Source organism: Tubulanus polymorphus, chromosome 9, assembly GCF_964204645.1.
Source record: "Tubulanus polymorphus chromosome 9, tnTubPoly1.2, whole genome shotgun sequence".
Lineage (NCBI taxonomy): Eukaryota > Metazoa > Nemertea > Palaeonemertea > Tubulaniformes > Tubulanidae > Tubulanus > Tubulanus polymorphus.
The window spans coordinates 14403839-14427339 of record NC_134033.1 but is presented as its reverse complement, the minus strand read 5'-3'; the positions used below and the strand labels follow the sequence as shown (position 1 = coordinate 14427339).

The 23501-nt window shown below is 36.4% G+C and overlaps 2 protein-coding genes and 2 long non-coding RNA genes across 4 annotated transcripts; all 4 read left to right on the top strand.

Annotated features, from left to right (window-relative positions):
• The first annotated feature begins 6944 nt into the window (after nt 1–6944).
• LOC141910588 (BMP-binding endothelial regulator protein-like) lies at nt 6945–8411 on the top strand. Its single transcript, XM_074801280.1, has 4 exons — nt 6945–6954; nt 7085–7332; nt 7658–7817; nt 8254–8411. The coding sequence occupies exons 1-4, from the start codon at nt 6945–6947 to the stop codon at nt 8409–8411; spliced, it is 576 nt and encodes a 191-aa protein (XP_074657381.1).
• Nucleotides 8412–11397: 2986 nt separating this feature from the next.
• LOC141910717 (uncharacterized) lies at nt 11398–12251 on the top strand. The gene is made up of 3 exons (XR_012619918.1): nt 11398–11452; nt 11832–11891; nt 12146–12251. It is a non-coding gene; the product is annotated as an uncharacterized LOC141910717 (long non-coding RNA).
• A 3101-nt stretch (nt 12252–15352) lies between these two features.
• LOC141911435 (uncharacterized) lies at nt 15353–15919 on the top strand. Its single transcript, XR_012620047.1, has 3 exons — nt 15353–15497; nt 15701–15766; nt 15898–15919. It is a non-coding gene; the product is annotated as an uncharacterized LOC141911435 (long non-coding RNA).
• An 863-nt stretch (nt 15920–16782) lies between these two features.
• On the top strand, nt 16783–19785 carry LOC141911333 (zonadhesin-like). The gene is made up of 7 exons (XM_074802329.1): nt 16783–16899; nt 16977–17208; nt 17836–17995; nt 18260–18380; nt 18721–18901; nt 19169–19336; nt 19710–19785. The coding sequence occupies exons 1-7, from the start codon at nt 16846–16848 to the stop codon at nt 19718–19720; spliced, it is 927 nt and encodes a 308-aa protein (XP_074658430.1). The 5' UTR covers nt 16783–16845; the 3' UTR covers nt 19721–19785.
• The last annotated feature ends 3716 nt before the right edge of the window (nt 19786–23501 follow it).

Below are 23501 nucleotides of genomic sequence, written 5' to 3'. Positions count from 1 at the left end.
AAATCTAAAATGACTTAAATGATCCTTGATATATATCTGATTAATATCACCGTTTTATTGTCGACAGTATTAAGCAATATGTGTGTAGGCTTCAATAAACTAGTTAGTTTTCTTGTTACAGCGTCTTATATAATGACCTCTATTTGAACGTCGAAATGTTATATTGCGTTGAATATAGAAACACGTATTGTTATAGTAAAGGAAGTATGATTATATCAGGAGCGGCAGGCATAAATAGAAATGATAAGTAAATCGGATTATTCGGTTAAATGGCGGATGTATACACGATTTGGAAGTCTGATATAAAAGTCAGACCCTGACATGGGGATGCTAGTGGAATGACGAAGCTATCTATGATCTGTGTAGGGCCGGTGTGAATTTCATCGGCGGCTGCTACAAGCGGTCTATATAAAAACGTGTAAACATATAATTTCAATATTCAAATGTTCTAGAAAATATGTTCGATATTAGGGGTATGCAGGTTTCATGAGATTAGCAATTTATAATAGCATAGCTGTCATATACGGCTCCGCGTCCACTGATGGCATGTGTATAAGGATATCAATTCAATTCAATACTTTATTGATCCTTATTACATTGAAATTCCGGGATAATATTCCCAAATTCAATAAAGTTACAAATTTTAAAATAAGAAAATACAAAATACAAGTCACACGGGTAATTCATACAGAATAACATGAATAAGTTATTTAAATGACAATGTCTACTTCCACTCAGACTCGAGTCTAGGATATCGAGTGACAGCCAAACCGGGCCCCGGGACCAGGCCGGCTGGCTACACGATATGCTCAAAGTCATGATGAAGCAGACACCAGAAGAGCTCTTTCTTCAACCATGAAGGAACTGACGTTGCAGACCAGCTTAGAGGCAAAAGTGAATCGAAGTCGGTCACAAGTTGACAATTTTTTTAAAATTAGACCAGTCGAAGACTGTATCATCTACTCAATCGCCAAATCTCATAATTCCCCAAATTTCTTAAAACTTCGATTTCAATTATGCAATTCCACATTAGCTTATCCCAGAAATTCTACATTTTTTCGCAGGCGTTCAATAATTTATTAAAGTTAATTTTCTTGTTGATAAATTTTGATGATTAATTTTGTGAGGATGTGTGTGCTACGTCATCAATATATCGGGGTTAGACTGGTTACCGTTTTATTCAATTCAATTATTGACATATTCAAATCTAAAATGACTTAAATGATCCTTGATATGTATCTGATTACCACCACCTTTTTCTGTCGACAGTATTAAGCAATATGTGTGTAGGCATCAAAACTAGTTAGTTTTCTTCGTCTTGTCGCCATATCAGATTTTATTCAGGATATTCAGCGTTTCTGTTGTTTATGCGTCCACCAAAACCAGTGGGAAAGGGTCCGAACCTAGAAGATTCCCGCGTCTCCTCTGTATTCAGCATCTTGAAATTGACTTGAAATCCAATGTGTCCAAAACGTTGTTGCCAATGTTTGTCATTATTGTTTTTTACCTCAACGAGACGACCGTAAAAATCATTAATTCGTGCTATTCAGATTAACACTCGGGTCGTAAAATGAGAATATACATGTTCATATTAAAATGAGGCACGAAAAAATTACTTGATAAATATTCAATTTTGAAAGCCGCTTACGAAATACTGCAGTAGACTGTATAAAACCGATCGATTTATTTTGGTAGGGAATTGTTCTGAAGCTAAAAACTCAGGTAAGACAATAAACTACCGGTAACAAGGTAAAAAAACTCATCGTCGATCAAGCAGTTTCATGATACGAGGTAAAGAATGGGGTAAAAAGTAGAAACTACCAATTTTAAGATGTTTCCGAGATGTATAAAATGCTGACCACTGCGCGTACAATCGACTAGAGAACGATGAAATGTGGGAGGCTTCGACCATGCGGAGAAGAATTGGTCCGGGGCGGGTCAAACTGGTTCGGACCTGGTCCTGGTCCGGGTTTGATTGCCGATACGAGACACACTGTCACACGTAAATCACCGCGATCGGTTTGGCCGAAAATGTGTCCCGTCCCCGTGCCAAGCAGGCACGCCGGAACTTATTTAGCACCAGTGGCAACGAACAACATGAGTAATAGGGTATATGTCTTTTCATACCAGAGTATGAATCATGTGATTCATTGCTTCGAGTATAATTTTTTCCACAATTACATAACGCTTTTTCATTAGGTTCATATTTCTTTTTAGTTGTAACAATTTTATTGTCTAAGTTACATTGAATTCCCACATCTTTAAATGATTTTTCATTTGGAATGTCTGGGATAAACCTTTTTTCTTGTAATCTGAAAAACATTACATAACATTCTCTGAAAGGGCAATAACGTTAGTGTATAAATAATGATTTATCTGAATTTTCATTATTTAAAAGTGATTGTTTTTCATCAGTAATTATTAAATGTTTATCTATTTCATCAAATGTTGCGAATTTTGGAATTATTGTATTGAATAAGATGCTATCTTTCGATCATTCGATCATTCGATAACTCTATCATTAGATAATGATTTTTAAACTTTAATTCAGTAATATTATTCACTTGAAAACGAAAACGTGCAGTTTTAATCAAATCTTTAATAGGAATGAAATTTTTAATTCTAAAATATTTTTCTAATTCATGTAAATCAATATCTTTGAAATGTAGTATTTGTTCTTTCATTTAATAGGAATTTTTTTAATCAAACTTTATATTTTCATCAAATCGTTAATTACTCGTTACTTTCTATATTCTTTTAATTCTTCCATTTCCATGTTTTTATTAAAATTGATTCACATATATATGATATTCATTTATATAAAGTTCATATATATGAAATTATTAGAGTAATAGGGTATATGTCTTTTCATATCAGAGGTTGAGGGGACGAGTGAGTAAAAATAAAGATAAATTCGAGCGACTGTGAGAATTTATCTTTATTTTTATGAGCTCGACCTCTCGACCTCTGGTATAGAAAGACATATACCCTATAACTAACATGAATTATGATCACGATTAATCAAATTCAAAATCAGGATCCAATTCTAATAACTTAAAGGATTGAAAAGAAAAATATTCAAACTATTTCATTGTCGTAGTAGTAACTCAGCGGAGAAATTATGGACATTTCTGATTCAATTTCAGAATGTTTACCAAAACCCTGTTCATCGCGTTGGCCTTGTTTATGGTCGTTGGAGCTATCGCGGCAACTGAAGGTATTGAATTTGGTTTTTAACAACCCGTGAATTTTATTCTAATTTACAAGTTTAATCAAAGTGGCGTTTAATCTATTTACAGAAATTCAGATTGAAAAGAGAGGTATATCGTGCGAATGCAGAGGGAGCCCAGGAACATATTGGTTCATGGGTTTGGACGAAAGTTGTTGTGGTGCTTTTATGGGAACATGTTGTCCTAATTAAGATTATTGTGTCTGATATTTCACTAAGTCTTCAAGGAATTGAAAATCTAGTCGAATAAAACGGCTACAATGTAATGTACGACCTATTTTCTAGTGTTTAGTTTATTCTCTGTTTTAGCTCCAACAGGCTGTATTAATTTTCAAGTTTTATTTGGGAAGTTATCGACGCGCGTTTTGATGGATTGCCTTTAACACATTAGTTGCAGTTCATTCATATTGATAGTTTGATTGATCGCGTTGTTTTCGGGTCGATCGACATCGCTGATAGTTTTGGGCATCGGTAGATCTCTAGTTTCCGGTAAGGGTAACACGAGTAATGCGGTAACCAGTCCAATACACCCGATAATCACGCCCGGCAACCAATATATAAATTGAGCCTGAAACAAATCAATCCTTAGGTGGAATTTTTGAATAAACAAGTTACTACAGGATTGAAAATGTAAAAGGTTTTCAAAGACCTACCAAATAAGCGGCGAATGGTGCTGTCATGTCATAGAGCCTATTCGGGCAAATGCTGAAGCAATACCCACGGCGCGGTTTCTGTGAAATATAGATCTGATTAATAACTAGAACATTTTGAATTTCTCTCTAAGTTTTTTAGTGTAAAATCTCACCTGAAGTTAGTCGTGTAAAGTTCACTGGTATGGATATAGATAGTACCATAAGCTGCCGTGCAGCAGAATTTCCCAATGGTATTAAACGTCATTACTAACGGAACCAGATTCGTCTCGCCTAGAAATACAAGATGTAACGCTAGCAATTTTAGCGTCGTAAAAACCGTTGCAAATAGATGTTTTCTGTGTGAGTCGATGTGAACTACGTCATCAATATTAGCGTTTCAAAATAAAAAAAAACTGGCAAATAAAGTTTCAAGCTTATCTACACACGTACCGATCATTTCAGGACAGAACGTCGCAGCTATCAACACTAAACCAGTTATAGCATTAAGTCCTACTAGAGAAATCCGTCTTCCAATACTGAAATATAAATATACATATACACTGATCACACTATTCATCTAATTAATCAATCGCGAATCTTTATGCTGCTAGTTTGCCGATTCAAACTTACTACTGGAGAAAAAATGTATATATATATATATATATATATATATATATATATATATATATATATATATATATATATATATATATATATATATATATATATATATATATATATATATATATATATCCTATATATATACATATATATATATATATATATATATATATATATATATATATATATATATATATGTATATATATATATATATATGAAAATTCAATGATGAAAAAAGCTCAATAGTTAAAACAGAATTTAAGTGACATTTGCACAAGTGGTAGAGGCAAATGCACCTGGACATGAATATGACAACAGCAGTTGGAGACGTTATGAACAATTGAAGAATTGTGTTTTTGAGGTAATTGCCGTCGAAATAATTGTCCTTGATCGATGTGACTCTGAAGTGGAACTTGCGACTTTAATTCAAAACTAATTATAGCCGCAATTGGTTTCAATTCGAAAGGTTTATTTGTCTCACAAACACAATTAAGTCAGCCGCTTCGGAAAAACGCATCTGTTGCGAACTAATGAATTCAAGAGAAATTGATATCCTATAACTGAAAAGCGTTTTCGCACCAAAAAGGGACATGTGCCCACGTATTATAGATTTTGGCTGATAAATGGCGAAACGTATATCTATGGTGTGTTGTGTCACGGATTTGTTCTCACTAATGTTGCGCTGCTGGATCTTCTATGTAACTGGTTCCTTTCGCTGACCTGCCTCCTTCTTATGAAGATATCTACTACAACACATCAAGCATTTCTTTATTTTCTCTTCCTATGTAGTTACATTCTTCTGCTTATCTTCCAACTCTCTTTTTTACTCCCCCTGAACCAAAAACCGTAGACTTATATACTAATATGTACATTTTTCACATTCCTAAACCATGACCTCACACGCTCATAACCTTTTATATCCTTTTTGGTATGTTCAACCCCTGCTACTTCCATTATACTCCGTCCTGTACTACGCTAACCATCCCTTATTTGTCCTGATATTTTAGTTACAGCAACTAAACGCTCTTCCATCTTTCTCACAAACTCCCACCTTGTAATCCGAGCCATTTGCCTTCAGTGTGCGCGCAAGCACACATCTATTGCGCGCTGTCGTGCGCACACTTCACATGCTACTCATATACACATATAACTTTTATAACTATTCGCTCCCTATAGGTGTAAGTGGGGAAAAGTGGTTGAACATCGTTCGTTTGAGCAAAAAGCAATGCACTATTTTCAGAAAATATACAGCCCGAACCTATACACCGATCGGACCCTACAATAATCTAGTTATCAAAACTCGTTCAAAAGTTAGCATCAACTATTATAGCAAAATGTTTGTGTGTCAATCAGGAGCTGATCTAAGGTCTGGCTCAGGGAGAGATGCACCCCAAAATAGGGCACATCATATGATAAAGAGGGCTTCCTGAAAGAAAGCTCATCGTGAAACGTTAACTCTTGTTTGGCAGATACAGAGTATATACAAACTGAATGGATTTAAACTTTTTTGAGTATCAGTTAAACATTTTTCATTTACTCGTGACATTTCAGGCAACTTGACATCTAAGGGGGGTTGTTGCGCACCCCTACACCCTCCCTACGTACAACCGAATTTTGAGGCTTCCCCCTTTTCGCACTACGCAGTTATCAAGCGCGCGGAAATATTAAGCAATTCATTCATATACTGCGTAAACTAAATTGAAACTCTCGAATATCGATGAATCGATGCTTATCGAATCGATGTGATATAATGCTAAAATGGTTTTTTGTTTCGACGACTACTTGATCACGTTCATAAACGATATTCAAGTGTATTTACGGTTAATTGGCACGGCGATAAAAGACGTCAGGTCTCGAGGATCTGTTCATTCTGTTTGACCACAACTTACAGCCATACGACAATTTTCACTAAACAGGTGAGTGCGAAAGCTGATTTTCTATTTCGTTGATTTCTATCTTGAAATTATGGGATCTTCTATTTTTGGATAATTCGGTGTTTGAGTGAATAAAGGTAATTAACCAATTGGGGCGCATTAATGTGCGTTTAAAACCAGTAAGAAATGTAGATGTATATATCGAAAACGAGTGAAAATTGGCCCGAAAACAACTTAAGTAAAATAACGATCATCTAGGAATGAAATTAATCAGATCACTTCGAAATTCGAGAAAATACTTTTTTTGAGATATAAAACTATATCGAATAATAATTATCTTGAATTTGAACACTTCACATTTCCATAGAGAAATCGTCATTTTTGGAAATATACACAAGGCAATTCGAGTTATACCCTTTTCACCACTTTCAGTAATTTAACAGCGGTAACATGTATTCCGCCATAAGTTTGGTGGTTATTTTCCTGGTTTCGCGCATTCAAATCGTCGATGCAAGCGGTAAGCTTAAAAACATTCAAACCAGTTTTATAATTCTGTTTTATGTTCTTGAATATTCTAAAAATGAAATATGACTGAATGTAATTCAAAAACAGTCGTAGTTCATAATTGTTATACGTAGTTCCGAACGACTGATCAAAAATTTGTAAAATAGGGAGTCATTTCAGCTTCTTTTGAATTCATATTATCTATTTACCAATTTACGATTAGGTTGTCGATGCGAAGCTACTGGCGACCCTCACTATATCACTTACGACAACGCGCTGATCAACTTCTACGGAATCTGTAAATACACGCTGACCAAGAGCACGTTGCCGAAAGGAGACGCGTGCGCGTTTGACGTCGAGGTCAAGAACGAACAGAGATTCGGAATTGAGGAGTCGTTTATCAGAATGATCGACTTGAAACTGAATAACGGCATGTTCGAAATACGTCTGCTTCAGAATAGCGTGGTTCAGGTTATTATTATTATTATTTTCATTATTATTATTATTATTATTACTATTATTATTATTATTATTATTATTATTATTATTATTATTATTATTATTATTATCATTATTATTATTATTATTATTATTATTATTATTATTATTATTATTAAAGTACTATTACCATATTACCATAGTTCGCCTTTTGCATTAGAATAAGTATAACCATATCAACTTAGTTTGCCATATTGTTTTTGCCGTCTCAATTTCCATGAATATTATTACCCATTTCATGAATTGGGATGGCCACGTGTTTCAAAAGTACCAATCACTGTTGCATACTTCATTATAGATGTTCAAGAAAGATATAAATCTACCATATTTCGCTGGCAATATGCTGATGATATATATGTCAGAGGGAGTGCTCATGGTCAAGTCGCCATCCTGCGATATCAGCGCGGAATGGAACGGATTTGACGAGTTCATATTCGAAGCACCCGACAAATATAAAAGTAAGTTTCATTTCGTACTAGACCCATTTACGAATCGAATGACAGCTAAGTCAATCATTCGCGCAGTATTCACGAGGAAAAACACGGGCGTCACTAGAATTTTTTAAATTTGGATCAGAATTAATGCAACAAGCACATATGCCAATACTTGGCGCCGCATTCGCCAAGCGCCGAAGGCAAATGAACATTTCTGAATTCTTGAAATTCCTTGAATTTTCTCGAAATTCGTAGCTTGACAGAGGCGTTTTCTGGAAGTTTTTAAAGGAATTTCTGAAATGTACAAAAAAGAAATACAAATTTTGGAGCTTGAAAAAATGCGAAACTTCGATTTGAAATGGTGATTCGTCCTCGCCTCCAAACCCCGTCTGGGGACGCTCGTGAAAATAACAATATATCAGAGCTATTCGCAAATAATCCAGCTGAATACATAATTTAGATAAGATGATTGGTCTTTGTGGAAATTGCGACGGTAAGGCAGAAAATGACGTAACGACGAGTGCAGGTGCTACATTGGTCGATACTCCCGATAACCAAAATGTAATGGGACTGTCTTTTGAAGTACCAGATGATTCGGATGCTCCTACGAAAAAGTAAGAACATTTTATGATCGCGATACAATTAAGAGTCCTATGGATGTGATTGGTTGTTTGAAAAACCATGATACGTCGCAGGACCCAGTTCCACACTGTTGCGAGTTGTCAGTTCATTTTGATCGAATTGCGTAACGTTGTTAACCAGTTGTAACTGTGGAGTTTTTTTTTAATCATTTCGTATAGTTGTAAGGAGCTACCCGTTCCAGAACCCAGTCCTTGCAGCAGCGAACGAGTACGATCCATGTTCGCCGGGTATTCGTTCTGTCGACTCATACTTATCAAATTCCAAGCAGCTTGTGGGTAAGTTCTCACGGTTTCATTGCCTCTCTCCTACCTGGGAAAATTACAAATGGCCGATTAAAACTAATATGTATGTCAGGCCGTGTACCCAGCTGAATCGAACGAAGTTTTTAGAAAATCTCCCGAGTACGCAATGGAATCTTTTTTCCTTGCGGCATTTATAATGAATACCGCACCAGATGGCGTAATGATTTACTCAGTTATACGTAGTGAGAATTAGTTAAAACTGGACTTTAAGGCTCTAAAACGGAAACATTGTCAAACAAGTCTCGACGTGCCCAACGAGTGCGTGGTATAGTTTTACTGAAAATTGATTTACTAATGAGAAAAGTAGATTCGAATTTAATTGAAATGAAGCTGAAGAAGCTGTGTAACCACTAGCAAACTTAGCGGATCCTCGCCTGCCATAAGTGGAATCCTCGATTGCCACAGTAGCACTGCGGGTACCCCATCCTATTGTTCTACTAATTCAATTATTTGCCTGTTGTGCGCAGTGACGCCAAAAACAAGAACACGAAAGTTGAAAGAGAGTACGAAGCGTGCATAGAAGATCTGTGTATCATGGAGAAGAAGAAAGAACCATTTGATAAAATCAAGACGTCACTATGCGACAAGATGGAATCAACGTACCGTGCGTGCATTGAAGATAAAAAACCGGTGAAAAACTATCGCACAACCGAATTCTGTCGTAAGTATTTGGGCAATGATTAGAAACCCACTCCATGGCGATGTCACGTGAGGAGTGACGATGAAAAACCTTGAAATACGGGCGTGGTCACCTAGCGAATGGTTGTCCTACTAACCTTATTTTCCGCTAGATGGCGAACTAGTCGAAGGTGGCTGCTCTTATTGAACAATCCCATGCTTCAGAACTGTCTTACAGTCGTTGAAATGACCAAACGCTGATAGTTCAAAATGTTTGTTTTTTAAATCGTTTTTTTTTATATATGTGTGTATCGTTGGCAATACAGATACCTTTGGAAAGTTTCCTAAATGAATAATATTTTACTGACGGCTTAAAAAATGTTATTGTAGCCGCGAACTGCGACAGTAGTCATTCGAAATACTACCCCGATGGGATCGATTGCGCGCCGTCTTGCGACGACCCAGAAATGAAGACCTGCACGGCAGAGGAAAAAAGTACGAAGGTCGAAGGTTGTAGATGCGACAAGGGTTATCTGAAACATACGCTGAAAGGTGAAAAGTCGCCGAATTGTTACTTGCCAAAAGACTGCCGTAAGTAAATCATTGATAATACCTTTTTTAAAAGCTTGGTTTATGGGAACCGCCTCCCGAAATTTAGAGAAAAGTCAAATAGAAATAAAATCTTTTTTTTTATTCCGGTCTGTGGAACAAATTCAGTGAAAAAATGAGCAAGATATTTTTTTCACCTCCGCCGAATTAGAATCCTGGCTTGAATGATGAAAAATGCAAGGTTTTTTTCGTCACAGTGTGCAGAATTCGAACTTTCCAAGAATCATTTGTTTTGACATATGTATATTAATTACCTTCAAAAAAATTATTTTATTTCACTAAGGGATTTAAAAAAAATTTCTATGTCATCCTCCGAGATGATATTTGGATAGGTCTGCCCCGTAAACCAAGCTATTAAAAAGGCCTTACAGATTATATATTAAACTGTCGAGTACAAAAAGCCTAAATTGCCAACAATTCCTTTTTGTTCTGGTTTATTCAGCTCCTCCTGATTGTAGTGAGTCGCAAAAACCGCAAGGCCGCAAATGCGTTGGTAAGTGAACCCCACAATTTTGAATTTGATCGCAAACAAACAAATATTCACCTATCATTTTCCTCCTTCAGATAAATGCGACTCAAATCAAGGGAAAATGTACGATTACAAAAACAAAATTTGCAAAGGTTCGTTGAAAGGAGATACAACGCTAACTGTATTGATTATTTGCTGATTTTGACAGCAAAAAATACGTAGTAATAAAATCTATTTTCAGACATCTGTGACAAGACCGAGGGCGAAAGGTTCAACCCGAAGTTAAAGGAGAAATGTGAACGTAAGTGTTGTCAGTTTTGAAATTAGAGGATAGCAATATGTAAACAAACTCCGATTTAATATTTGAGCAGCATGGAAGATGAATTTAAACTCTATCAATAATGATACATTTCACGCCGAATGAGTAAACGCGAGAACATGAATTTCATAGAACCCACAGTCAGAAGACAAAACTAACTGGGATATTTTAAACTCAATTCTTATGAGCCATTTTTAAGATATGATTGATTTGAAGCGTTGAACTTCACTTAGTTGTCTATGGTAACAACGATACATTAAGATGGACAGTTTATCATCCGAAATGTTGTGGTTTCGATAATGATTTCGATAATTGTTTGAAAACATTTTCTTAAGTTTGGATTGCGGGACTAATATACGTCGCCCCACGAAATCAATAGATGCGTATTTCAAATAGACACTGTAAATTATCCTTTCAGCTGTATGCAATAACAAGAAGGGATTGGAGTGGTCAAAACCGACGCAAGAATGCGTATGTAAGTAACATATATAAATGAGCATGGTGAAAAATAAATCAAAATGTGTTGGTGTATGAATCTGTAGCCTTGACCGACCCCCTCAGATATTCTGACACTTTATCACCGTTCTTTTAATCGCAAAACTGCACGACCAAATTGGGCGTTCTATTTTGATATTTGCAGCTGTCTGCAAATACGAAGAAACTGGCAAAAAATGGGACGAAGCAAGTGAAAAATGTGACTGTAAGTATGCCTCAGCTTTTTCAATCGTTCTTGGGAATAAACAGATTCAGATGCGAAATATTCTTAAAAGATGAACTAGACACTGACTTAAGTGCATCCGGTATTGTATCGCATCTCGTGTCATATCCAGTCCAAGTATCGACGAGTTAGACACAGACCTGTGCTGTTGTTCGACTCACAAGACAGGTTGTGGGTGCGAATCCTAGTGGAACCATGCTATTCAGACATTAGTGCCAGTTGACTCACTGATTTAACAACTTAAGTCTTACTTGCTAATAATACTTCTCTTACGAGGCATCAGCAGTAACTCATAGGTATGTAGATAAAATTAAAAACATTTTGCGTCATGATACTGTTCACGAAAACCTATTTTTCTTAGTGGGATGTGATAAGGCGAATACTGGTAAGGAATGGAGCAAAACGGTCAAGGAATGCAAAGGTAAATATAGGGTTTTTGTGAGGATATTACTGAAAATGCGTGTAATTACTATTATTGAAATATTGAAAATTCTAACCATTCTAAATCAGCTCTTTAAACACAAATTTTTATTCAAGCTTATGGTTAGCCGCATATTTACAATGAATCATTGTGAAATATTCAATATTTAAATTGAATAAACGGCACTAAATATCGTAATTTATAATAATGATAATCACCATAAACTTATACTCACCGTGTATATTTTTCTACAGACACCTGTACAGAAGACAAACAGTGGTCAAAAACCGCTCAAAAATGTGAACGTAAGTAGATTCACCATTATTGTGTAGCCATGATTGAAAGTACCGTCGATAATCTGAATGTTTATCTATGTCACAGCTAAGTGCGACTACGACAATCTGGGCGAAGTGTATAGTATCCACCAAAAGAAATGCAAACGTACGTAAAACCATGGACGTATAAACTAGACGTTGATGGTTAAACCTAGCGATTCCCAAAAATGAAACAAAATATGAATCCCTCGTAAAATTCATCCCGAAAACCAGATTGCCAATGTGAACAACTTCTGATTTTTAGCATTGTGTAAAGAAGAATGGGCTTTGAAGTGGAATAAGGCAACTGAAATATGTGTTCGTAAGTACCACAATGGTAAAAACGCTGATGTTTTTTGCGCGTTCTCATGGAGGATAGAGAAATATATTGATACGTCTGAAATCATCCGAATTAGCCATCATACCAGTGACTATCATCAATTAGAAGTGGCCATGCCTCGGGATTGTCCTAGTTCTACTCGGGAGGCATTTTCACTTCACTGTTGTCAAGTGAGTTTACCATCATAATCACTGGGTTTAACCTCTGTTTAGTCACGATCGTATGGGCGAGCTGACCTGAAAATATTATCAGCATCACAGGTTTGTAATTTCTTTTGGGGGGAGGGGGGGGGGGTTACGACGAACCACCTTAATCCGATAAAAATCCAATGTTGAAAAGTAAACTTGCAGAAACTGAATAAAATCCTAGGCTTGTACTATGTTCTGCCGACCTATAGGTCTAAGGCATCGGCTAGGTATTAGACTCCATAAGACGCGAGCGTATCATTGCGTATCATAGCTCCATTGGGTTGCGAGCGTATTTGCCATCACGAGGCCGGTGTTTTTACCATCGAGCCCCGTTTCAAGAAGGTCCACTAAAATGGTCCGCTTTTTAAGGAATATGAACTGCCTGTCCATAATCTTTCACCAATAATATATGGATCAACCTGTTTTAGATACTTGCAAAGAAGATGAGAAGTATGAAAACAAGAAATGTCTTCGTAAGTTTATACGATTGAAAAATGAATGGCTTGAATATGAATGTTTCCATCTATTTCGTACGCAATTTATCGAACGCGGAAAAGGAAGATATCGACTGCTGAGCGCTAAGCGTTCTATTTTCAGCAAAATGCAACGCGAAAGAGGGTTTGAAATATGATCCGGCCATTGAAGAATGCACGAGTGAGTCCGAGGTCATTTTGGACCGCTGAGTTTATATTGATGGACCATCGAACTAGTTTAAAATGTAACCAAACCCGTTTTCTAAATCGGTTATTTTAATTTCATTCTTATGACACGATGAAGCTGTTTGCACTAAGCCGGAGGAGGTATGGGAAAATGGAAATTGTGCAGGTAATTGAAGATATTACGAAATACATCGTAAGAAATGATAAATAGTAGTGTAAATAAGTAACTATGTAAACCAATTTCATTTAGAGAAATGCAAGAAGGCGGACAACAAAAGGTACAATCCAGTTACAAAAGGTTGCACCGGTAAGTGTCAAAACTTAAGCACAGTTTACCTACTGTACATCAGTGTCTCGAACGTTTTGACGTAGACATTTGTGGTATATCTATTATAATGGGGTAAAAAAAAACATTTTTACCAAATCGTTTATTTTTGTATATCAGATTTTTGCGTCGCGAAAGAGGGAAAGAAACTGAACGCGAAGAAAACCGGTTGTGATCGTGAGTACCGTGTAGTACAAACACTAAAAATAAACCCGAACAGGTTTTCACAGTTAATTTATATTTCAAAAACGTCAAACCAAATCAGGAAGAAATGAATTCTACAGTTAATGTAACAATATATATGATATATTTGTGTTCAATAGCTTTGTGCAACAAGCAGAAAAACGAGAAGTTTGACGAGAAACTGAAAAAATGTGGACGTAAGTAAAGTATACACTGTATTTCAATTGCAATCTTTGAACCGCTGACTAAGATCTGATGATTAACTTTTGGGTGTTTAATGTCTCGGGCCTAGATAAACTCACGGCGAGCACTTTTTAAACGCTTGAAAGTCTCGCGCCTTTGTTAGTTCTGTAAATTCATTTTCAATTTAATGATAATGATGATAATCGATTATTTGAAAGCGATTTACATTAAAACACTCTCAAAACTCTTAACGATATATGTAAATTGATTTTTAAAACTAGGACAAATTATGAAAATCTTTGAATAAAAATGTTTTCTAAATGTCTCACGTTACGTAATGGCGATCATATAAAGTGTGCTGATAAAATGTCTAGTTTTTGAAGTTTATTTTTCCAAATGTCGCAAATAGAGAATAATACCCTGACCACAGGGTAAAGCGTGGACAGCGAGAAATTGGAAGAATGGTGATATAATAACTATACTATTATCTGTTTTTGCAGCAATGTGCAAAAAATCGGAGGGCTTAAAATTTGATGAAAAAGATGGATGCGTCAGTAAGTTATCCTGGTAGACAACATGACGTTGACGTGTACACAAATGATGAATTATGAAACATAATAATCTTGTTTATCACTACTAGGTGTATGCGATGGCTCGACAGGAGAGGTTTGGAAGGATGGGGAATGCAAAGGTAAATATAGGGTTTTTGTGAGGATATTTGAAAATGCGTGTAATTACTATTATTGAAATATTGAAAATTCTAACCATTTTAAATCAGCTCTTTAAACATAAATTTTGAACAAAAATAAAGATTGTCTATTTGTATTCCTATGACATAAAGACCGAGGGCATTTTTTTTCTTGACTTTGATATTTTCAAAGTATCTCAGTGAGATAAGGCGTGATGCTTGTGCTGAGTGTTAAGCGGGTTAGAGTCCTGCAGGCTAGTTACAGTGTGCGGGCAACACTACCGACCAAGATCAAAACTACGTAAACCGAAAACTAAAACCAGCAGAATACTTACACCAGTCAAAGTAGTTTTAAATCAGTAGTTCTTCGTAATTAATTTTTCTACCTTGTCAACAACAGCGAGTCTTTGTGTTTCAGCAAATAGCGCTATATATAAAGATGAATTATGTAATTATTCGTTGGATTAAAAATTTCAAACGTTTCTGACCGCTAGAACACGATGAATGAAATCAGTGATTCAATGCATTTGTTTCATTAGATGATTATATTTCCATGAATAGATCGGTGCGTGCCACCGGAGAAATTCGTTGATGCGGAAACCGGGTGCAAGGCTCCGGAAACAACTACCCCGAAACCGACGACGAAACCGACGACGAAACCGACGACGAAACCGACGCCCAAGGGGACAACAACAAAACCTGGGAAACCGTCCGCAGTAAAGCCAGGTATCAAGACCTACATATATACGCTTTTTAAGTCTGTTATAAGTCTATTACAATTCCATGGTGAAAACTCTTCAGTGTTGTAACGATATATAGAAAATCCCACACCGATATTACGGAAGATAATGTTCGAAAAGTTGATTCCTTTCAGCGATAGATTTATTATTCAACGTTTTTGAAAGTAAGTTTTCTTGTTTATGTTTCAGGCACAAGTGCCCAGAAACAAGAAACGCCAGAAGGGTCATCAGAAAAACCATCAGCAGTGAAACCAGGTATCAACGCTAATGCATGATAACCAGCACCCAATAGAACATAATGAATGGCAACATCACTAATACTAATAAATTACTGCTTTGACGTTGAATGTTTTTAAAAGTAATGATTAAATAATTTCTTATTCTAGGCACAAGTGCTCAGAAAGGTGAAGTACCAGAAGGTAATTGAATTTATTCGTCAATAATAACAATGTTCAAAGAGTAGCCTTCTTTTAGCTGACCTAGTTAGGCAGACCGACTTTCCCAGACCAACTCAATTCATTAGATCGAACCAATACTGGATAAGATGGTCAGTGATTCTTCTAATAATAAATTAATTTCTAATTGTTTTCTTTTAGATGTTTCGCCTGAAATTACCAATCCGAAACCGGTGTTCCCGAAAGAGACACCCGTCACTAAAGGTAGGCATCGAATTGTTCATCTTAAAAACGCGATTCTAAGCTACAAGACCTACGTATAACAGCAGTAGAATACAAACAACACGCGATTCCACAATTTATGATATCTCAATCTTAATCTCATCATCTGGGAAACAATAATTTCTGTTTCTTTGAGGATGAGTTTGAGGTTGATCTCAAAGCAGGTAGGTTCATGAATAATGTGGGATCGTTTATTTTCTTTTACGTTGAGAATACATAGGTCTATCCATCATGTTAGGTAAAAATAGATCCAGTTCCACGATTCTGAGTTTAATTTCATTCTCAGTTACTATTCTACTCAATTTTCTATGAGTTAGCCCCTAGTCAAATCCTAACCCATGGGTCCAGTATTTTCTGGAGTGCGAACTAAGCTGGAACATTTGGCAAATGAACAATCAAATTAATATCCTTGTTATCAAAGATGAAAGTAAATAAATAATGAAGGTATCTTGAATTTTTAAACCTAACACTACAATTTGATCGAGAATTTTTCGATGCTTCTTCTCAAAAGTCTGTAAATGTGAAATCGCGGATGACCCTCACTACGAGACATACGATTCGTTGAAACTCGACTACCAGGGCCAGTGTAAATATCTGGCCACCGAATTGACAGCCCCGGGCGACTGCGCGTTCAGCGTCGAAGTGAAAAATGACATCATGTTCGGTTTGAAGGGAGTGACGTTTCCGAGAGAAGTAGACGTTAAGATCAACGTATGTAAATTCAGTAATCGAATGCATCCGATAACGATATTGCCAACTTGGTAAATCGCCGTATTCTGTATTCAAAGGGCGCCGTTATACGCATGCTAGGCGAAGAAAATATGTATAAACTGAAAGGCAAAGACCAGAAGTCATTCGGCCAAAAGCTAAATGGAAAAGAAGAACAAGATAAGAACCAATTTTGGAAGGTTATGCCAGGTCCCAATGGTCTAACGGTGAATGCGTGGGATAAGTGTGGTTTAAAAGTTGAATATGACGGAACGTTTGTGGCAATCATCACCGTTGTGAGCAAGTATGCGGGTAGGTTATAAACGTACGCGTTATTCAATACGATGGGTGGTTGTGATCCATCGATCTCATCGCGTCAGTTTTGAAGAAATAGTTACAGTTAAAGTGAAATATTCTTTTGCATGATAGACAGCTACGAAGATATGATTACAATGAGATGTACGAAACAGTTGCATAGTTTGACAGAGAGATGCACACATTCAGTAGTGCATAATTTCATGCATCCTCCCCCGGCAGGGATTCGAACCTGATGGCATCGAGACTTGCCATGGTACGAAACCCTGCCACACTAAACCGAGTGTGCAGCTACACGCGCAGCTTAGATAATGTCATTATTAGCCAATCAGATATCCGGTTTCATTTTAGCCCGGGTTTTCCCATTTATAGTTCTTCCGTGAAATTTGCCTTTTTGCAATTTTACAACGGGCAATCTGATTGGTGCGCTAGTGTTCATGTGGCAAACCCGCGCATGTACCTGCGCACCTGGTATATCTAGTGTGGCAGGGTTCGTGCCATGGCTGAGTCTTGCGATGCCATCAGGTTCGAATCCCTGCCGAGGGAGGATGAATTTCATGTGGCTGTCAAGAGATGTTTCTAAACGATCACATCCGTATGAACGTTCTTACATCTTCTACACAGGAAAATTGAAGGGAATGTGCGGAAACTGTAACGGAAAATCGGCCGATGATTGGACGACAAAATCTAACAAATTGCTGACCACTGCTTCGATCGAAAAGCGGACCGTTATATTAGGAGATAGTTGGATAGTAACTGACGATTCTTCTAATCCCAGCAAATCGTAAGTAGAACAGAAAATGCTTGTGGTAACTTCCTTCAACTAACCGATTCCTCTAAGCAATTAATACGGTTTTCATCTCAACGACGACAGGTCTGGTCTGACCGGCACATTCTTCTTCAGCTTCTTTGATTAAAATACAAAACATATCCGGCTTCTAACATTTTTCGTCTCGATTTTTCCTTAGGAAACGTCAAAACAACTCTGTTATCAATCGGTGTAACTATTGGACATGTACTCATCAAATTGAATTGAATGCATTTCCAGGTGTACTACAAGCGCATCACCACCAGTTAAATGCAAAGACAATTTGAAGGATAAATTGACTTCTGGCAAATCTCAATGTGGTCGATTGAAAGAGTCGTACTTTGCAGCCTGCAGCAAGAAGGTAAGAGGCCTACAAGTCTCATGTTACAAGGACGGCATTTCTGTTCGTTAATGGAAAAGTGTATTACTTAATTTCTAGCATATTTCTAGCTTGCGCGATCAAGCGACACGTGGAATAAAGTCTTTTGAAGAAAAATGCCGACCTTATCTCCCGCCTTTACTATTACACGTATTATTATATCTATCTACACGGTCGTCTTGATATTCAATTGATTGTGTATAACGCTGGTTAGAACAAGACATGTACCGGCAAAGCCTGGTCCAGGTGTGACTCATTTCTCATGCGTGAATCTGCTTGTTTTTTTGGAAATTAACGAAAGTTCCTTTTCTTCTGGCGAAAGCTTCCACATTTCGAGGACTACTACAACGATTGCTACTACGACGCATGTTCAATGTACAATAAGAATCCGAAGATCGCTCCGGTGAATGTGATGAAAGCGGTTTGTTCAACGATATCAGAGGTGGCCACGTTGTGTATCAGCAAGAACGTTGCGGTAACCGGGTGGAGAAACGATTTTTGTCGTGAGTTATTTTTTCATTAAAAAAAAATCAAGCTCATTGATCACAAAGGTGCAGGTGTAAGATGTATAATGTTTAGTGTTATTACGGATTTTTCGGACTGTAAATTGTTATAGCCATCTTTATAAATGTGTCATTGTATGTTATCTGTCAAAAGTTACTATTAACAGTAGAGTTAGTAAAGTAAAGTTTATTATAATTATCATTATCATTATCATTACCATTACCATCAACATTATCATTATCATCATTTTTTGAGCTTAATTTCAGCTAAGAAATGCGGAGAAAACATGGAGTACAAGTACAAAGTGACCGAATGTATGAACACATGCAACGAACCGAACGCGGCGAAAGATTGTTCAATTGGTGAAACAGAAGGATGCGTGTGTAAATCCGGATTCGTGTTCGACGACGGAAAATGCATCAAGCAAAGTTCGTGTAAGTAATCGTTACTGTTCGCCAGGACTCGACCTGATTGCGCCATTTTGGGTTCGGGTAGATAAATACCGCCGTATTGGTGGTCAAGCGCAATGAGTTTTCAAAATGAGTTTTTTTTTAACCTTTTTTACCTTTTTTCGAGAAATCCCACAATGATTTACCACAATGCAATATATATATATATATATATATATATATATATATATATATATATATATATATATATATATATATATATATATATATATATATATATATATATATATATATATATATATATATATATATATATATATATAAGGTTTTCTTTCAATTTGCATTCATCTATACCTTAATCTGTTGTCTCAATACTGAATGATCGTTCTTATTTCAGGTCCTACATAAATACACAGCGCATCCACAAGACTATAAGAAAGTCGTTTTCTTTTAGATTCCTTATGATATACTACTATATTACCTGCGCATAATGCTTTTGCAATTTGTGAGGCAAATAATTATCAAATGCGCAATTAAATGTAAAAATAAAATTCATGATATATGCATGTAGCAAAATCAATATGCTTCATAGCAGCGTCTGAAAACACGAGTTATTCTTCTTTATTTCTGACTTTGGTTTTCTTTTACTCGGGACGGGTTCTACATACTCCTGATTTTCATCAGGTAGAGTCTAATATCCCTTCAATGGTGATTTTGTTAGGGTAGGATGTTCCACGAGTAAAGGCGAGGAAGATATAACGGAAATAGTCACCCACAGACAGAGATAAACGAAAACGACATACAGGAATAGAACGAAAGGCATACGTACAATATTATGTACGATCTGCATCTAAAACAGTAATCAGTTTTTAATAAAAGAAACATATGCTTTACGTGAAGGTTTCTGAAATGAATTACATGAAATTGAATTAGTGCCGCAAACAGCTCGCGGCCACCAAAACACGATAATGCACATAATATGAACATCCAAGTGATTCGTCTACACAGGATTTGGAAGGAAAATTGACTGGATCGAAGGGACTGAGTTAAAATCTAAATGAATCAGTCAACAGTTTTCAGTCGCAACTGGTGTTTAGAATGGTTGAAGTGGGAATCGAACGAAAGATGGGATTACAAATTTAGCGTTCTCATCTATCTAGCATTCTACGGACCGGTCACTGTGTTGGCGATTTTGTCGAATATTTTCACTCTCGTTGTTCTGGGGAGGATGAATTCGGCCGCTTGCTATCGCACAATTTTCATTCGAGGCCACATTGCAGCGAAATGAAGGCACAATTTCGTGGGACCGGTGATTTGAGGAACGTGAAAATTACATCCGTTTTTATGCCAATATTAAAAGCACTCCTTGGGCATCTGACAAAAAGCGCCTTTGGCGTCGTGCACCTTACGTGTACTTAGATCAATATACTCCGTAGCAGTAACTGAAAACTGAGTTTTACTTCATTATTTCTGTCGCGTTACTCCGGATTTCCATCAAGCGGAGGCCGTGTGTTGTAGTGGGGATTGTTAACAGCAAGCACGAAACTCATGTCGTTTCTTTTAACTGTTCCGTTGAGAGGAAACTAAAAAGGGCAGGTACGGCAGGTGAGTGTGGTAGGTAGCGACAAACAACAACGAGTTAAAACGATATATAAAGTGTGTCCAAAAATTGCTTATTTACATGTGATAAAAATGTTACAATATCCATTTAAGGCTGCATCTAACATAGCCATCATTTTTACTTTAGAAACATACTTTACGTAATGGATTCTGAAATGAATTCAGACGAAATTGAATTAGTGCCGCAAATGGCTCGCGGCCAACCAAAAAATTGTTAATGCACATATGAGGAAGATCCGGGTGTAATCAGTGTATACTAGATTTAGAAGTGTAATTGACTGGATCAAAGAGACTGAGTCGGAATCAAAATGAATCAGTCAACAGTTTTCAGACATAACTGGTGTTTAGAATGGTTGAAGTGGGAAATGACCGAAAGATGGGATTACAAATTTAGCGTTCTCATCTATCTAGCATTCTACGGACCGGTCACTGTGTTGGCGATTTTGTCGAATATTTTCACTCTCGTTGTTCTGGGGAGGATGAATTCGGCCGCTTGTTACCTCATCAAAATACTGGCTATAAACGACGTGTTTTACGCGTCGACAGTTTTCGTCATGTACCCGCTGCGCACGGCTCACGTGTTCATGGCCGTCGGTAGGTTACTATTCCACGTGGACGACTGGCACTTCGGTTTAGAGTTCATCCTAGTTACTGAAGGTCTGTTTAATTTGAGTATCATATTGAGAAACTGGTCTGTGGTTTTGTTGAGTTTTGAACGAATGGTCGTCGTCGTTTTTCCGCTGAAATCGCGAACATTTTGGACACGAAAAACAGTAAACGTTTTTGTTACTATCATCTACACAATAGCGATATTCATAAGTGTCCCCTTTATTATCCCTGGATACAGGATTTACAGGACTAGTTGCATCAAAGATCGGGGTCCATATTTCTACAGGCGTGACCCAGGTAATTACAAATGGTTCGCGGATAATTTTGAAGACTGGGGGATATTTAGCTCCAAATGGTTAGTTGTAACCTGGGTTATATTTGCACCTATATTGAGTTTATTAGTCATAAACTCAGTAATCGCTGTTGCACTCATCATCGGTAAAACAAAACAACGAAAAATTACCAATCACAAGCGACATCATCAACAAACAAAAACAACGACCAGACAGACTGCTTTTTTCAAAATGGCCGCCGCTATTGTCGTCTGTTATATTGTGTTCGAGGCTCCGCTCGCGTTAACTAAACTTCTTCAAACGAAAATACGGCACGAGATGACTATGATCTTATTGAAAATATCGTACGGTTTGACTGTGACGGATTCGTGTTTTAATTTTTTCGTTTACTGCATAACGAATACACAATTCAAGATGGCCGCCATTGATATTTTACGTCAGTGTTTTCCGATTTGTTGTGAGAAAAATCATCGGTTTTCATAAGATGTATAAACGTTTTCATTGAGAAGTTATTCAAGATTAAAGAAACCTACAAATAAGAAAATGCTTTTTGAGACATGACAGCCTCGATACATTCATACGCAATCAAATGGTAGAAAAAGTTGGATTTTATTCGACATCTTGCTTTATTCGGCTTCCATTATAGTGACACAATAATTTATGTGAATAGATATATTTATTTCGGAAGAGATCCGTTTTGAAAAAATATGCTATTTATTTTGAAGCCCTATTGCGACCAAATCGCAGTCGTCGTCCATAAATTTCTGTTTCGTGTCATAAATTTCGTCGAAACTTGGTCTGAGTGATTTCTCAGACAATGCCTACGCATTTTCAATAACGGCTACACAAACTGTTAAAATTAAGTATGTTTTGCTATCATATCATAGAATATTAGTCAAAGCTGTCCTATCATTTTGATTCTTAAGATTATTCTTTTTTAGTTCCGCTATAGATTTTTAAGATTATTCTTTTTTAGTTCCGCTATAGATTTTGCTCGTTATGCAGAATATATATTTTCACATAAAAAAAAGCCTTTTAACAGTGTTTTTAACTTTTTGACTTCAGTTTGAGAATTGGACCAAAACTGCATGTCATAGATGATCGACTAAGTACTTATGAGCCATATGTCTTTTTTATTTTGGACGATGAACGCTAATGAAGTGCAGCGTAGGGAATTGTGCAACCTTTAACGCCCAAGCTTCGTTAGCGGAATGTGGTTCGAATCCTAGCGGTGGTCGAAAGTCTTTTGAAACTATACAATATGTCTTCTGCCGACTTTAATACATACAAATATACAATCATCGTATTATCAATAATATAATAATAATAATAATAATAATAATAATCATAATAATAATAATAATAATAATAATAATAATAATAATAATAATAGTAATAATAATAATAATAATAATAATAATAATAATAATAATAATCATAATAATAATAATAATAATAATAATTGTGTGTGAATCTGTGAATGTCTGCATGCTTGTGAAGAATGAGTGTGTGTAGAGTGGGTGCCCAGATCTACAAGCATTTGCTTCACTGGGTTCCTTCATTTGATATTGGCACATTTTATACTTATTTATATTTATGTATGGATATCATGTTATAAATTGTTTCAATTTCTTTGAAAAATAAAGATTATTATTATTATTATTATT

Coding starts and splice junctions, on each gene's coding strand:
- LOC141910588 (XM_074801280.1), top strand. Junction 7,333..7,657: donor TTCAGAATAGCGTGGTTCAG/GTTATTATTATT, acceptor ACTTCATTATAG/ATGTTCAAGAAAGATATAAA. Junction 7,818..8,253: donor AGCACCCGACAAATATAAAA/GTAAGTTTCATT, acceptor TACATAATTTAG/ATAAGATGATTGGTCTTTGT.
- LOC141911333 (XM_074802329.1), top strand. CDS start 16,846: ATGTTCGGTTTGAAGGGAGTGACGTTTCCGAGAGAAGTAGACGTTAAG. Junction 17,209..17,835: donor CGTTGTGAGCAAGTATGCGG/GTAGGTTATAAA, acceptor TCTTCTACACAG/GAAAATTGAAGGGAATGTGC. Junction 18,381..18,720: donor TTGCAGCCTGCAGCAAGAAG/GTAAGAGGCCTA, acceptor TTCTGGCGAAAG/CTTCCACATTTCGAGGACTA.